The sequence below is a fragment of the Oryza glaberrima genome, chromosome 3, assembly GCF_000147395.1.
Source record: "Oryza glaberrima chromosome 3, OglaRS2, whole genome shotgun sequence".
Taxonomy (NCBI): domain Eukaryota; kingdom Viridiplantae; phylum Streptophyta; class Magnoliopsida; order Poales; family Poaceae; genus Oryza; species Oryza glaberrima.
In genome coordinates this window covers 16431275-16446991 of record NC_068328.1, presented here as the reverse complement: position 1 = coordinate 16446991, position 15717 = coordinate 16431275, and the positions used below count along the sequence as shown (strand labels likewise).

Genomic DNA, 15717 nt, shown 5'->3' with positions numbered 1-15717 from the left:
TCTTATTAAAAAAATTAAGTAATTATTAATTCTTTTTCTATCATTTGATTCATTGTTAAATATATTTTCATGTATATATATAGTTTTACATATTTCACAAAATTTTTGGAATAAGACGAACGGTCAAACATATGTTAAAAAGTCAACGGTGTCAAACATTTAGAAACGGAGAGAGTATTAATTATAGGCGTTAAAAATATAAAAAAAATTTAGCAAATACTCATCTAGTTAGATTTGTCCACGATCTAACTATTTATTATTGACACTGCCATATATAGCCACATCTAAGCAGTGGAATCAACTGATCTCATAACTTTTGCACAAACATCTTTATAAGCATCGTTTCCTCTATAAGAAGCGGATGAGTTTCTTCTATAGATTTTATAGGATGAGTTTTCTGGATCCGCCACTAGGTCCATTCATCCATTCATTTCTTCTATAAGAAGTGGATAAAAATTTGGATACTCGTGGCACGCTTTTTAAATTGCTAAAATATGGTGTGTATATGAAAATTGCTCTAAAATATCAGATAAATCCATTTCTTCAAGTTTGTAATAATTAAAACTCAATTAATCATATGTTAATACCGCACCGTTTTGCGTAACAAACTTAATCTTCATCTTCATCTTCATCTCCATCTTCATCTTCATCCTCATCTACGGGATAAAAGAACACCACATGCTACAAGTGCTCTACGAGGAGATGACATCGTTAAGGAGATAATTAGTTTGAGCGACGGTTTTTTATATGGTAGCCTAGGCTTTGTAGCCGCCATCTTGCAGAACATGTGCCTGAATCTCCGATGAACATGCTCTGTGGTCGGTAGACGGTAGCGACTGAGCTATCGATCTCTCAGTATTCTGGCAGCCTTTAATTCTGTCTTAAGCGACAGCTAATCACAAACCACTCATCCATGTCATCCAAGATTACAAGAGATTTTGGCCAGCTCAATGCATAACTGCTCTACCTTTCATTAGAAAATGATAGGGATAGTGAGATAATTAACGTTAATTCACTCGTACAAGTCCATCAGGGGATTCAGGGGTCAAAGCAGTCCCTGTAATCTTTTTTGGTAGAATTTCATTTCTCCTTTTTGGCGCTAGAGTGTTATATTCAAGTCAAGTTTTGCCAAAACGATAAAGCAATTAACGTATGACTAGTCGAGTATTAATTATTATAAACTTAAAAAATAGATTTATTTGATATTTTAAGTAACTTCTATATAAAATTTCTTCGCACGAGACATACCGTTTAGCGGTTTAAAAAACGTGCTAACGAAAATCAAAGTAGAATATGTATCTTAATCAGAAACCAAGGGGGACTTCTATATAGTATATACTTTCATGTTTCTTTGGAACGTCCGAATTTTATACGATGTTCACATGATTTCGTCAAAATTATCTGAAGAAATCTTTGAAATTCCGCATAAATTAGAACTATATAATTTCCATTGACTTTTCAAGGGGTACGATGGACCTTTCATCACATTATTATTGCAAGTAATAACATATTAACAACTCCAACATTGTGTAGGGGTTTGGCTCAGCAGGTCCCCCGAAAAAGACAAATAATGGTGATGTTTTTCCTCTCTTTTGCTGTTGCCTGTATTAGGATTTAGGAGCATGGAAAGTTCTTTGGTTGTGTTTGTGTACATGCATCCTTGTGGTGTAAAGGCTGGATTCTTAATCTATATTAAAAAAGGGGCATGAAAAGTTCATGTTTCCCAAAACATTTCATGACAATTAAACGGAGAGAACAAATAATTTATCAGTAACCAATAGACAAATTTAGCTTCTGACCATCTTGAAATTGTTGACCAAAAAAAAAACTCAGGAGCTCAGATTAGCAAATTTGCAAGCTTAAGTCAACTAGTAATCATAGAAAAATGAACAGCTGCTGATTACTGTATATATGTACCATGGTGCATGCTACTCGTCTCGGAGCGATGTCAAGCGCCCCTGTCTTGCCGACCGTGCCCCGACGACGACGACGACCCGCCGCCGCCGCCGCCGCCGGGATGATGACCGAAGCCGCCTCTTCCTCCCATTGCCATGTGGTGGTGTTGCTGCTGCTGCTGCTGTGGCGGCGGTGGCGGCGAGCCGTACATGGGCTGCCCCATCATCATCATCATGCCGCCGGGGCCGGCTCCCGGGGCGGCGTACCCGGCGTAGCCGCCGGCGGCATTGGCGGTGTGCTGCTGCTGCGGCGGCGTGGTGGAGGCGGCGCTGGTGCCGGCGCCGGTGGTGGAGGCGGCGGCGCGCTCGCCCTCGATCTCGCGGAACTTGTGGAGGTAGTGCTTGAGGGGGTCGACGTAGTCCTCGAAGCCGAGGGTGGTCATGGCCCAGAGCAGGTCGTCGCCGTTGATGGTCTTGCGCTTCTCGCGCTGGCACTTGTCGGAGGCCTCGCCGGTGATGAAGGAGATGAACTCGGAGACGCACTCCTGGACCGTCTCCTTGGCGTCCTTGCTGATCTTGGCGTTCGCCGGCAGCGCCTTCTTCATGATCCTGCTCACGTTCGCGATCGGCAGGAACCTGTCCTGCTCCCGCGGCGACGACAGCTCCCCTCCCGCGTAGTTGCTCGGCCCGCCGGAGTCGTTGTCCGAGTCCGGCATCCTCCTCCTCCTCTTCAGCAAATCAGACGCCTCAAAATCATCCCAAGAAGCATCAATTTTCTCTCTCGAGAGAGAGAGACTAGAGGAGTGGGTGTTCTTGGGAGAGACTGACTAGTCTAGGAGGAAGAAGAAGAGAAGAGAGAGAGAGAGAGAGAGATGGTGGGGTGGGGAATGGCGCGGGGGGATCGGTCCGTTGGATCGCGCGGATAAGAACGTATCGAGGCGTCTACGTGGACCGACCCCAGCCGTTCGTTTGCTGATAAGCGTGTGCCACTTGGCGCTCAGCCGTCTGTCCATCACCGCCACGTCGGACGGATCCCCGCCGTCTGGGTGGGCCCGGGGCCACGTGGGACGGCGCCTTGGCCCCCCCTGACATGCGCGAGTGCCCGGCTCGCCACGTAGGACCGTGCACCGGGACCAGGACCAATTTGCTGCACCAGCCAGCAGCAGGCAAAGCATAATATTTTGAATACTGAATTTGTAGGATACTTTAGTTAAACTTGCAGCCCTATTCCCTCTGTCCCATAATACAAAAAATTTTGAGTTTTTCTTTGCACTTTTAATCACTCGTCTGATTTAAAAAATTTTAAAATTATTATTTATTTATTTTACTTGTTTTATTATCCAAAGTACTTTAAGTATAACTTTTCGTTTTTTATATTTACACAATTTTTTTAATAAGCCGAGCACAAAATGACTATGCATACGACTTGCACATCCGACTCCTATATGACCATGATTAGCTATAAAAAAACTGGACCACAAAAGTAATCATAGCTCCAGCTCCACCTCTCCTAGAGCTAAAACTTAGCCAAACAATTTCAGCTCTACTTAAAATAGAAGCGAAGCTGAGTGAAACTCTCACAAAATAATTTAGAGAGGTAGAGTTAAGTTTAGACAGCTCCACAATTCCACTTAAGACTTAACTCCTGAAGCTTGGAGCTAAATTTAGGAGCTGAAGCTCTACCAAACAGGCCAATCCGATGAGATGAGACGTACGCTAGTCGTATGCATTGGTCGTTCGTATAGCACTTCTCTTCTGCTAAGTAGGATTTGAAGTTTAAGCTTTGATACAAAACCTTTGAACATCAGTTATAAATACGACTGGAATTAACTGCTCCAGCATCCAGGGTCTGCACTGCACTGCTACATAATATACATCTCCTTCAAGCTAAGATAATTTACATGGCAGTTTGAACATTTCTACTATCTACTACAGCAAGACTTCTACATAGACCCTGCACAAGCTAATCCTACTCAAGTTAGAACACCATCAGTGGTAGTTTCCAACATAAAGCTGCATATCTGTGCTACTTGAGCTAATCCATCTCTGTTCCGTTTGCAGTTGGTCCTCTAATTCTCAGCAGTACCATCGGCACAAGAATCAACATCAGCTTCGGTGTTGGCGTTGTGCTCGGCATCTTCAGTTTTACCATCATCACCAGCATCTGTTAGGGTCTGTTCGGGGCTTGCATTTTGAATGGGATCCTTTCTTTTGCCATCCTTTTCAGCATCGTGGGATACCACATTTTCACCGTTCTCAGTGTTGCCAGCTTCATTAGTTTTGCCATTTTCCACACAAGCTACATTTTCACCGTTTTTGTTGCAGTGAGAATCTTCAGCTCCACGATCATCAATATCTAGTGCACTTTTATCGCCATTTCGGTTGTTATCATCTTTGGGGTCAGCACTTTCTCCACCTTTTGATGCTTCAGTTCCGCCATCTACGGCTTCTACGGCTTCACCATTACTGTTCATCTTTGCCCTTTCAGCTTCACCATCTCTGGAATATTCCACATGATCACCACTGATAGAATCCTGCACAGCATTATCATCCCTGATAAAGTCACCGCCATTGTGTGCATTCTCTCTGTCATGTTCACACCGTCCATCCTGCGAACTTTCAGCAGCCGCACTTCTGTTTATGTTCTCAGCAACTTCTACAGATACCCCACCTTTCGGACCATTTTCAGCACTATTGTCACGTTTGTTCTTTGCAGCATCTTCAGATTTGCCATCCTTAACTTGAAGTGCTTCCGCCGTGTCTATACCTGAATTAACTCCAGCATTTGTCCCTTCCTTCGCAGCTTGTTCAGCTCTAGCTTTTACTTCTGCCGCTTCTTCTTCCAGTTCTTTCTTCTCAGCTTCCTCCCCTAGCCTAAAGAGCTCTTCTTCTATCAGGGATCTTATAAGTGGCTTTTTCTCAAAGAGATCCTTGCCAAAGTATTTGTCTGAAGATATGAATGTAAACCAATGAGATAGCATTTCCAGGTAGTCTCACAGTTTCTGAACCACTACCAAACACATGCTACATATCTCCAATCACCAGATAACAGGGAAAAAAAGAAAAGAAAGATTGCAAGACAAAGGTGGCGAATAAAGACATACCGACTTCTTTCACAACATCTCCAAAAGTCATCTGAAATGGGAACATAATAAATAGATCATGAGAAACAGGGAGAACGTAATGGAATTACCAGACGTAATCTTTAATTATGTAAACATCATTGTATCTTACAACTGAACTACATGATTAACAAAAACAGTGAACCATATTGCATCTCACCGTCGCAAAATCTGCAGAATCTAAGATCAAGAAGACAGCTTGCCTCAGCTCATCCCTGTTTGGTATTGCTGCCAGTTTCCGAGGTTTCCCATCTCCTTTGTACATCTGTTTACCTTTGAATACAAAAGAAACAAGGTTTTGAAAAGGACTATAAATGAGGAGCTGGAGATTATACAACTTGTGGAGAAAAACAACATGATTTGCACAATAACATGAAGTAAGGTTGACTGAAGTAAATCTGTGGCCCTATCTCATTCACAGCATGGAAACAGTGTTCTAGCACATGAACTTTAACCACAGTATTCACGCATTTTTCATAAAAACATTAACATGCATCATTAATATCTTGTGTATCAAACTACTCTCTCCGTTTCATATTATAAGACTTTCTAGCATTGTCCACATTCATATACATGTTAATGAATCCAAACACATATATATGTCTAGATTCATTAACATATATATGAATGTGGGCAATGCTAGAAAGTCTTATAATATGAAACGGAGGAAGTATCAATCAAGTACAATGTTTGACGAATTATCGGCGAAGCTCCACAATCAGTTACACGAGTATATATATATGTGCTCACTACTATCTACTCCCTCCATCCCATATTATAAGGAATTTTGAGTAGTAACCTAGAAATCTGGACACTGAGCCTGTTCAGATTCGTAGTACTAGAACTAGAATGTGTCACATCCACTCAAAATCCCTTATAATATGGGACAGAGGGAGTATATGTCAAAGTCGGAATTACCGCCAACTCTCTTGATCAATTTATTTCGTGCATAAGCACTATATGAGTGAATATCACAGTACATTACAATATTGCACATTACTGTATGATTCAAATATTTCCCGGAAAAGAACATGGGTTTTCGGTTTGCGTGCATTACAGTGCCCTATATTAGTCCATCCCACCTGATCAGTTGATACATCTCCATCCGTGTTGTTCATCCAAAACCCAATTTATACTCACTACTTAACTCAATTTTAACCATCCCAGCTACCCTTGACATGATTAATTATCTGGATAATCTGGTACCAGCATAGTTTCTGGAATTATACTATCTTTACAGCTACTCCCTCTGGTCATAAATATTTGACGCTTAGGACAAAATTCGGTCATACTTCTAAAATCTTGACAATCAATTTTATATTAAAATAAGTTTATGATATTATTATACTTTTCAATTGCCATCCTTTTTTTTTAAAAAAAATGAGAAATTACTGATGGTCAAAGTTTCAAAAGTTTGACCAAATCTTGTCCTAAACGTCAAATATTTATGAGTAGAGAGAGTGCAATGTTTAGAGTTCTTATGTACTATAAAACATTGTTTCCACCTTATCACCAACAAAAATGTGTGGACATTTAACTTGTGTTTTAGTTATTTCAATACAGTACCCTTTGTGGTTTATCAAAAGGACAGCTAACTCTGCACCACCATATTGACAAGTTATCCAACTCAAATATAATCTTTACAGACAAAGCAGTAATAAATACCTTGCAGTAGCAAATAGTAATACATGTGGGGCATTCATGAATACTGAATTTTTTTCAGCAACTGCTTTCTCAACATGTAGATGTGCAAACAATGCAAAACAAACTGAGCAACTGGTGCATATGTGTTTCTAAGTTCTTTTTCAACATGGAGATATGCAAACAAGACAACACAAATGAGCCAAAGATGCATAAATGAAAACAAAGACTCCAGAAAAATACCACAAAATTTTTCCTTGCGATCTGTCTTAGAGGTCATTTTTTTCTTGGTGATAGAAGCATTTTTCTTTCCAGAAGTCTTCATGTCAGTTCTATCTCCTTCAACGGTGCTAACCACCTTTGCAAACGGTGTCTTAGATAGTGCTTGTTCATTTGAAAGTATTTGAACTTCAGTGGGAGCTGCTCCAACAAAATTCTTTGGCACATCATTTACCCTTTCAGAAGGCTCAAGGCTGGCCTTATTCTTTGGAAATCGTCCTTTCTCATTATTAGCACATTCATTGTTGTTATCGTCCAAGTCACACTCCGAGTATTTTGTTATATTCTCCTCATACTTAGCCCCACTATCTTCCTCTTCACCATGAATTTCCAGTGAAGTTCCATCAAGTTTCATTTTCTGCAGTAGTTTGGTAATAAAGAAAACAATATATATGAAAGAAGCTTGGTGTCACAAACATGACTGCAGAAGGAAATACAACACAACTATGATATACCTTCAAAGGTTTACTGCCAGATAGATGTGTAACTTCATTCTTACGCCTTCTTTTCTTAGTTTTCTGTAATGGGTAGAAAACAACTAAGATGGTTCAATGGCTTCAATCTAACATGTACCATCATACACATGTTACCAATTACGATGGAGAAAGGAATTTAAATATTTGCATTACAGAAAACATCAGACATGGCCAACTAATTTGCAGTTTAAGAACTTGAACCTTATCAGGGTCTGTGGCATCAGTCCCAGAACAGTGTTCCTTCAAGAACTCCATCATAATTATTACTAATTCCTCCTGCAAAAGAAAAGGTAGTACTTTTGCATGTCATTGTTGCATAAAATGAAAGAAACTTCAAATATTTAACTGGAGCTACCTTCCTGTTAGCTTTTGAGCCAATGATATCAAATGAACGGCAAAGTTCAACTATAGTATCTTTGTTAGATTTGTTGAGCTTCTCCAGAAGCTCTGCCTGTGATTTTTCCTGTTATCCAGCAACCACATAAAGTTTAGGAATATACAAAGAATCTTCTATGAACGAATAAAAGAACAATGACAAAACTAAATTATGCTACCAAAGCTGTTCCAAAACGAATGTACCTCTTCTTCATGAAATGCAAGCCTAGCAAGTTGGAGGGTTTGTTCTTTGAAGTCATTTATCTGATAATGAAGGTCACCAAACTGTAAGGCCTTTATTTCATACGATTTAGGGCATAATCCATAACCGACAACATAATTGCATACTCAATAGCTAGATTTGAAATTAGAAGGAAAAGATAAACAATGGAAAGCATGGTCCATAAGTACACAACATAATTCTGTACATGCTTCCAAAAAAGGCATAACTCAGTACTTTATTTACATGACACCAGCATACCACATGCTCAATCCCTAGATATGATATGTACATTAATAAAAACGAAGCATATCTCATACTCTGCATACTTTAACACTAGTCTCATAATGCTTGTCATCACAACCAAGGCACCGAGCCACCAACACAATGATCTATAAGCTTAGAGGCCCATATCCAGGGCAGAATACAAGCATATATAAATGCATAACAGCCAAGGCCAAAAGTATAACTCGCACGCATTTAAGAAGCAGGGTATAATTCTCCAGAGAACTATTTCTTAATCATTTGACACATGCCATTGACACAGTCGATATGGTTCAATCAGACATGTGAAGGTGAAAATAGGCTATCAGTTATCACAAAGATAGAGAACGAGACTACATGAGTATTAGCACTAGAAAAAAGTCTTACACAAATTGGCATGACCAAATTAACTTGCAGTTCAGAAATTGAACCTTATCAAGGTATGCGCTGTTAGTATCAGGACAGTGTACTTTGAAGAACTCCATCAATTTTGTCACAAGTTCCTCCTGAGGAAGAAACATAATCCTCAGGATTGCAAAAGGTAAAAGAGATCTCAAATATTAGCCTGACGTACCTTCCTATTAGCTTTTGAACCAGTCATATCAAATGAACGGATCAGTTCAACGAGTGTATCTTTGTTACATTTGTTGAACTTCTCCAGTAGCTCTGCCCGTGAATTTTCCTGCCATACGGTCATATAAACAGCACATTTAGAATCAAACAAGCTGCAGTATGTGAATAGAACATATAGGATGCACTGAAATTTGTACCACCAAACTGTTTCCAGATGACTACTACAACACTGTATACCTCTCCTTGACTTGCAAGCGCAGCAAGTTGCAGGATTTCTTCTTTGAATTCACCAACCTGGTAGTAAGAATCAACAATCACCGAACTGGAAGTTATTTATGAAAAATGGGGACATATGTGATAAACATATTCGAATACTCGCATAACTCAATACTTGGTTTACATGATGCAAGCATACTGCATGCAAAATCCATGGATTAGACTTGCACAATTTGAACAAATTATATCTCACTCTCTGCATGATTCATCATTAATTTCATTATGCTTGTTATAATCACCAAGACATTGAGACGCCCATCGCCAAGGGGTTCACAGGGTCACAGCATGGTCAATCCATGGGTTTTTTTTTTTTCATTTTCTCTGATCAGTGAATAAGAATATCCTTGGCGAAGGCCCTTGGCGGACTATATATAAAGGAAAGGGATTATTTTTCCTTTACGGCAGAGATACCAAATGCGGAAGGCATCATCAATTCAAGCGATCTACTAGTAAATATAGTACTCCCTCCGTCCAAAATTATACATGTTCCCAACGAATAAGAAATTAGCATCACATGAAAGTACTTTAAAATATGAATATAGTAATATAACATGTACTCCCTCCGTTTCATAATGTAAGACTTTCTAGCATTGCCCACATTCATATAGATGTGTCTGTGTGTCTAGATTCATTAACATCTATATGAATGTGGGCAATACTAAAAAGTCTTACATTATGAAACGGAGGGAGTATAATCCTTAGCATAGATATGCTATGGTTAATATTATTATTAGTTAAAAGCTACCGAGTTTGATTTTCCTAAAAAAGGGGCGCTCTATAATTTGGACGGAGTGAGTACTACGAAGCAGGAGCTCATTGTTCAATCCATGGCTAAAAGAATGCTGCTAACCAACACACACACAGACACAAAGTGCCATTTCCCCCAAAACGCGCACACAGCACAGGACATGGACGCATGACACCCTCAGACAGCCGCACAAAACGGAACAATGGAGGAATGGGGATCTCGCTAACCTTGGATCGATCCTCGCCAGCGGCGCCGTTCTCGCAGTCCATCGTCGGTGGCGCAACCCCCTACCCTATCGGTCGCTTGACTTTCGTTGGCCGGGAACTAGAACTCACTGCTCACCTACAGAAGCATATTCAAGATTTCAAGCAGAACACCACAGAAGGGAGCTCAGTCCAGTGCTTAGCAAGCAAGGAAAGGAAGGAAGCGGAAAACGGAGGGGGAAATCGCCGCTGACCTTGGAGAGAGGTGTCGCTTGGGACCGGAGACACCCGCGGGGGAAGGGAGGCCGGAGGCGAGCTCACCGGCGGCCGGAATGCGTTCGCCGGCTCCCACCTGACCGGGGGCGGCGCCGGCGGGGACTAGGGTTAGGCGGCGGCGGCGCGGCGATGTGGCTCACGGGAGGAAATATAGCCAACCCAAAGCGGTCAAGACAAGAGGCGGTGGAGTTGAGTGAGGAGGAGTGAGCTCCCCGGCGTCGAACTCGAAGCGGGGATTGAGGGCGGGGCAGACGGACGCGTGTCCTCTGCGGTGGCAACAGTTAATATGGAGGGCCCCATCGTTTGGCTTTCCTTGTAATAAGCCAAAACGGTTTATTATATAATAAAAATAAATTTATAGGTAAAAATTTTATATATGTGTTCTCGGTGACTCAAAAGCCAATGCTGAAAAAGAAACTACATTGAAAATATCTCAAAATCAATATCAAAATTAAGTTTGAAAATTTAAATTTTGGCTTTTTCTTTAGCTGAATAGGCTTCCGATGGGAGCCGGACTTTCTTCCATTGACGGACATCTCTACCGTCCATCTGGACGAGAACGATTATGCTCCCTAAGCATCTCGTTTTTTTTAAAAAAAAATAGTTGGCGGCCCGCGCTAGGATCAATTTAAAATTATCTATTTTTTATATATGATTTTATTTAAAATTATCATTCCCGTCTAATTTTATAGTTTTAAAAGCCACGCCATTCGCTATCCCTTACGTCTTTGACACCTTTTTATTTACTTACTCGATCTACAACTACTTTTATTCATCCTCTTTAGAACTTTAAAAAATATGCCCTATAGTTTTTGGAGTTCATTGTTTTGGTGGGTTTCGTTTTTATAATTTTTAGAAGTATCATCAAACATCGTCAATTTACTACTCTACGGTTCGCCCGCTGCCACCTCTCTTTATTCTTATTGGGATTTTAAAAATCGAACATGATTATTATTGGGGTTTATTTTTACTCTCCATAAGCCCCGCCAAGCGTCTTTGACCATGTTGCTTAACGGTATGCCCATCGTCACTTCTCTTAATTGTTATTGGGATTCTATTAGAGTTCTGTGTATAGTTTTTAGCTATCCCAACCGCCAGCACTCTACTCCTTTCCAGATCTATTGCTTCTCTCCTCTTTATTGTCATTTGTGTTCATTCTATTTTAGATGGATCTTTTTTGAAACTTGTATATTTTTCGTTCCGATAATTTTTATTTATAAATTATATTCCTACTTGAACTCGTATAATTATTTTCTATTTTTGAAATTTATTTTATTTGTTATTTCGAACTATAATTAATCTCGTCATGTGTTTTAGATTGTCTCTTATTTCAATAATCTTTATTTTTTATTACAAATTTTAGTTATTTATAAACTGTATTCTAGTTGAGTTCTTAATTTTCTTTTTCTATTTTCTGAGTTTATTTTATTTTTATTTCGAATTTAGGTTAATCTCATAATGTATTCTATATAGACAATTCTTTTATTTTTTTTATTTCCAATTTCAATTGTTTCAGAATTGTATTCCTGCTTGTACTCTCTTTTTTATTTTTTATAATTTTGGATTTTATTTGATTTTTTATTTTAAATTTTAATTAATATCGTATTGGTTTGGACTCTTCTTTCAATATTACTTATTTTAATTTCGAATTTTAGTTATTTCAAATTGTATTTCTACGTGAACTCTTCTTTTTTTTAATTTCAGATTTTATTTTTTATTCTGAATTTTAATTAATCTCGTATTGAGTTCTTATATGGACTCTTCTTTCAATATTCCTTATTTTTAATTCCGAATTTCAGTTATTTTTAATTGTATTTCTACTTGGACTTTTTTTTCTAATTTTGGATTTTATTTTATTTTTATTCCGAATTTTGATTAATCTCGTATTGGGTTCTTATATGGATTTTTCTTTCAATATTGCATATTTTTAATTCTGAATTTCAGCTATTTTTAAATTGTATTTCTACTTGGACTCTTTTTTTTTATTTTTTCTCCGATTAATGTGAGAATTCTAGCCCCACAGTGAACGTGATGCCTCCTTTTAAAGCTGTTTTAATAATATAATAGATAGATGGTGTCAGCAAAGGGTCCACTGCTTTTCTTTCATTGACAAATTTGGGGAGGCAAATTATGATATTTTTGTGATGGATATGTTAAATTTATCAGGCTATACTTGCAAGAGAAAATTTTCTCCCATCAAACTTCTTATCCAATCTAAATCTCTTGTAAAACTCTATGCCAAATCATCCAAAATAAGAAATTAACCGAAAATAGCTCCATATACTACCATTTTCTTATACTTACTCTGGCATCCGATGATTGTTTTTTCCTAGGTTTCGCTCAGCACTCACGTCTTCCCTAGGCAATTTGAAAATATGCAAAACTATAAATTTAGACTACTCTTTCCATCGTTCGTTGTCCACAGGAGCCTACCTACCATCGTTTTTGTTGTCCATTACTCAACGCTCGCCGTTGTTGTCACTCACAGGATACCACACCACTTGCCTTTGCTCCTTACGACCTCAGGTTGCTACCAAGTCTACCACGATGATGAGGCTCTTGGAATTAATGTGGTAAGAAAGGCCACAAGTAGAGCTTGAGGAAAGAGAGATAGTTGATTCTATAAATCAGCAACGAGAAAAGGGGTAGCGCGTTAGATCTAAAATAGATGAGTAAAGGGGGACAATGTTCAGATAGGTTTAGACCTTTTTGATAAGAAGTAATACCGTACTTATGTTCGTGTGTTGTATCCGCTAAGTACTGTATTAATCCAACGATCGAATTGTGGTTTTACCTTTGGGGGACTCTCTGCCCTACTTATATAGGTTCGGCAGCAAGGTTACAATGAGGAAAACCCAACCGAGTACAACATAAGTTTTCTTATCCATTTACATAATAGTATATAACTAGGACTATGAGCTATACCTTAGAAAACAATGCAATATGATTCCCAAGTTCTAATCTATTACACAATATGCGAACCGGACCCGCATCCTATTATCAGTTGTATAAGCCGACCATGTGGATAAATGGTACTCATAATCTCCACAGCAGCCCCTAAGACCTTTATAGTCGAAAAGATAATCTTCTCTCAGACTTCTCTGATATAAAGCCGAGTGCTTCAATATCTCCATTGCAGTATCCCGAGTGCTTTTCTCCATTACGAGGTTATGGAGGCCTAAAAGATTTAAAGGAGAAATAAATAGTAGATTCATCGACTAGATGCACCTAATTAGATATCGTATCCGACTACGTAATTAGTTGAATATAAAACTAAACATATAGTTAAAGACAAAAAAAAATACAACCAATTGAGTGATTTTATTATGGAATAGGGTATATGTGGTGTAAAATCCAAGCTTCCGCCGAAAGAAGAAAAAGGGTACACACGACACACATGACTCCTTATAGAGATGTGATAAATCATATGTATATATAACATTTCAGTAAATCAAATCAACTGGTACGGCTCAAATGTGTGCACATTTAGCCCTTAGCAAACAAGTACTCCCTCTATTCCAAAATATATGACGTTGTTGACTTTTTACACAATATTTGACCATTCGTCTTACTAAAAGAATAATGAATGTCATTTATTTTGTTATGGCTTGTTGTATCATCAAATAAAATATAATCTTAACTTATAATTTTACATATTTATACTAATATTTTGAATAAGACAAATAGTCAAACGTTGTGCAAAAAGTCAATAGCGTCATATATTTTGAAATGGAGGGAGTACTTGTTTGCTACAGGGCTAACTGTGTACACGTTCGAGTCATACTAGTTGATTTGATTTACTAAAATGTTATATATGACATGGTTATCGGTGAAATTTGGTAAGCCCCTAAGAGAATTATCACATCACCAATAGTCGAATTCCTGCTATATTCGGTTAAGGAAATTAATCTATTAAAGAAAGCTTATCAGAAGTGACTGAGTTCAAGGAGGACGCGGCATGGCAAGTTATCTATTAATTAGGAATAGTTCACTAGTTTCCTTTGATCTTTAGGAAAGTGTATTTAGTATCCTATAGGGACTTTATGTTTTCCTTTTATCTTTAGGAAAGTTTCTTTCTTATCCTACAAGGACTAGCATCCCCCAATAGATATAAATATATACACCCGTGGCCATTGTAAACTATCTCCACGACCAATACAATTCGGTGCATCGCCACATTTTACCTTTTCTACTTTATTTTATCATCCGGCGGGACTTGACGCCTGACACAGGACTGCATCGGTTTTCGATCTCCGACGAAGGGGTAAGTCCAATGTTCCGCCGGCCCAGGCAATTGTATCGTCTACGTTGGTGTCGTTCAAGGCTGCATCAGTACATTCGACCTCTTGGATTACTCTGGTTTGGATGATATATTTGTCTGCCTATTTATCATATGTTTTAGATAATCTAGTCTTAGTATCTCAATTTAGCTCTATTGGTTGTCTCTCGCTTTAGGGTTTCTGCCGATATCGGCTAAATTATTTTACTAGATTAGATTAGCTAAGGCATCTACCACCTTGAAAATCAGTCGAGGGCTTGATTGTCTAGATATTATGTTTCTTTTCATACTTAGTGCTACATCAGTTAAGTTCGATCTACTAAGTCGTGCTTAGAACCATAATCTCTAGCCTGCTCGTTGACTGCCACTAAGGGTTTCATCGGGGTTTCAGCCGATGAGTTATCTGGACGTTTATAACGATTGCATACATAAGTTGGATTTAGCCGATGACAACAAAGGTTTCATTGTTTAATCTAGTCTTGTGGATTTTATAGCATCGGACCTCTAGCCGATGTACTCTTTAACCTTCGGATCAATACTTTTTTTCTATCATATCATGTTAGCCGATTGGTTTCCATTGGATTATATTATTGTCATATTTTATTATCATCATTTGATTGCCTTTATATCGTTATTTACACCAAGCGACATAATCTACATCAGAATTATAGCCGATAGCTCAAAACCCTATCGCTATCGGCTGGTATCGGCATCAGCTGGAATTAATCTATTGGCTTGTCAGCTGATCGGCTCATTGATATGCCATTTGTATATCTTGTCAGTTGCATGGTCAAATTGACTGGCACGCCCGTATCTCATCAACCTTTGGTCTTGTACTGGAGCTAAGCAGATCTCCCAGGCCAGTGTGTGTTTTTCGCGGCAACAGATACCCTTCACCTTTTCATTTCGTTTAACTATTTATTACAGAAATTTATGTAAATAGATAAATATATAAGGCACGGTTAAGATACTTTTGTTGACAAATCTAGTGATATTTTTTACATTATTTATTTAATTTAAATATTATTGATTAAAATTTTCCTAGAAAAATAAACGTGTATCTCATAATTTTGAGGAGGAGTATGATGCG

General features: G+C 38.6%; 2 protein-coding genes across 2 annotated transcripts; both read right to left on the bottom strand.

The window, feature by feature from the left end:
* Positions 1–1470: 1470 nt before the first annotated feature.
* Positions 1471–2783, bottom strand: LOC127766789 (nuclear transcription factor Y subunit B-8). Its single transcript, XM_052291935.1, has one exon. It carries the CDS (start codon positions 2609–2611, stop codon positions 1949–1951), a length of 663 nt encoding a protein of 220 aa, XP_052147895.1. The 5' UTR covers positions 2612–2783; the 3' UTR covers positions 1471–1948.
* Positions 2784–3609: 826 nt separating this feature from the next.
* On the bottom strand, positions 3610–10556 carry LOC127766788 (uncharacterized). The gene is made up of 13 exons (XM_052291934.1): positions 10327–10556; positions 10097–10211; positions 9083–9139; positions 8847–8954; positions 8704–8778; positions 7993–8052; positions 7769–7876; positions 7615–7689; positions 7393–7455; positions 6902–7295; positions 5178–5290; positions 5000–5030; positions 3610–4842 (listed from the first exon to the last, which is right to left on the bottom strand). Exons 2-13 carry the CDS (start codon positions 10136–10138, stop codon positions 3965–3967), a joined length of 2004 nt encoding a protein of 667 aa, XP_052147894.1. The 5' UTR covers positions 10139–10211; positions 10327–10556; the 3' UTR covers positions 3610–3964.
* Between the last annotated feature and the right edge of the window lie 5161 nt (positions 10557–15717).

Excerpts from the sequence above, each read along its gene's own strand:
- LOC127766789 (XM_052291935.1), bottom strand. The coding sequence starts at position 2,611 with ATGCCGGACTCGGACAACGACTCCGGCGGGCCGAGCAACTACGCGGGA.
- LOC127766788 (XM_052291934.1), bottom strand. The coding sequence starts at position 10,138 with ATGGACTGCGAGAACGGCGCCGCTGGCGAGGATCGATCCAAG. Across the intron at positions 8,955-9,082 it reads CGCTTGCAAGTCAAGGAGAG|GAAAATTCACGGGCAGAGCT; the intron begins GTATACAGTGTT and ends ACCGTATGGCAG. Across the intron at positions 5,291-6,901 it reads TCGCAAGGAAAAATTTTGTG|GTAAACAGATGTACAAAGGA; the intron begins GTATTTTTCTGG and ends TTGTATTCAAAG.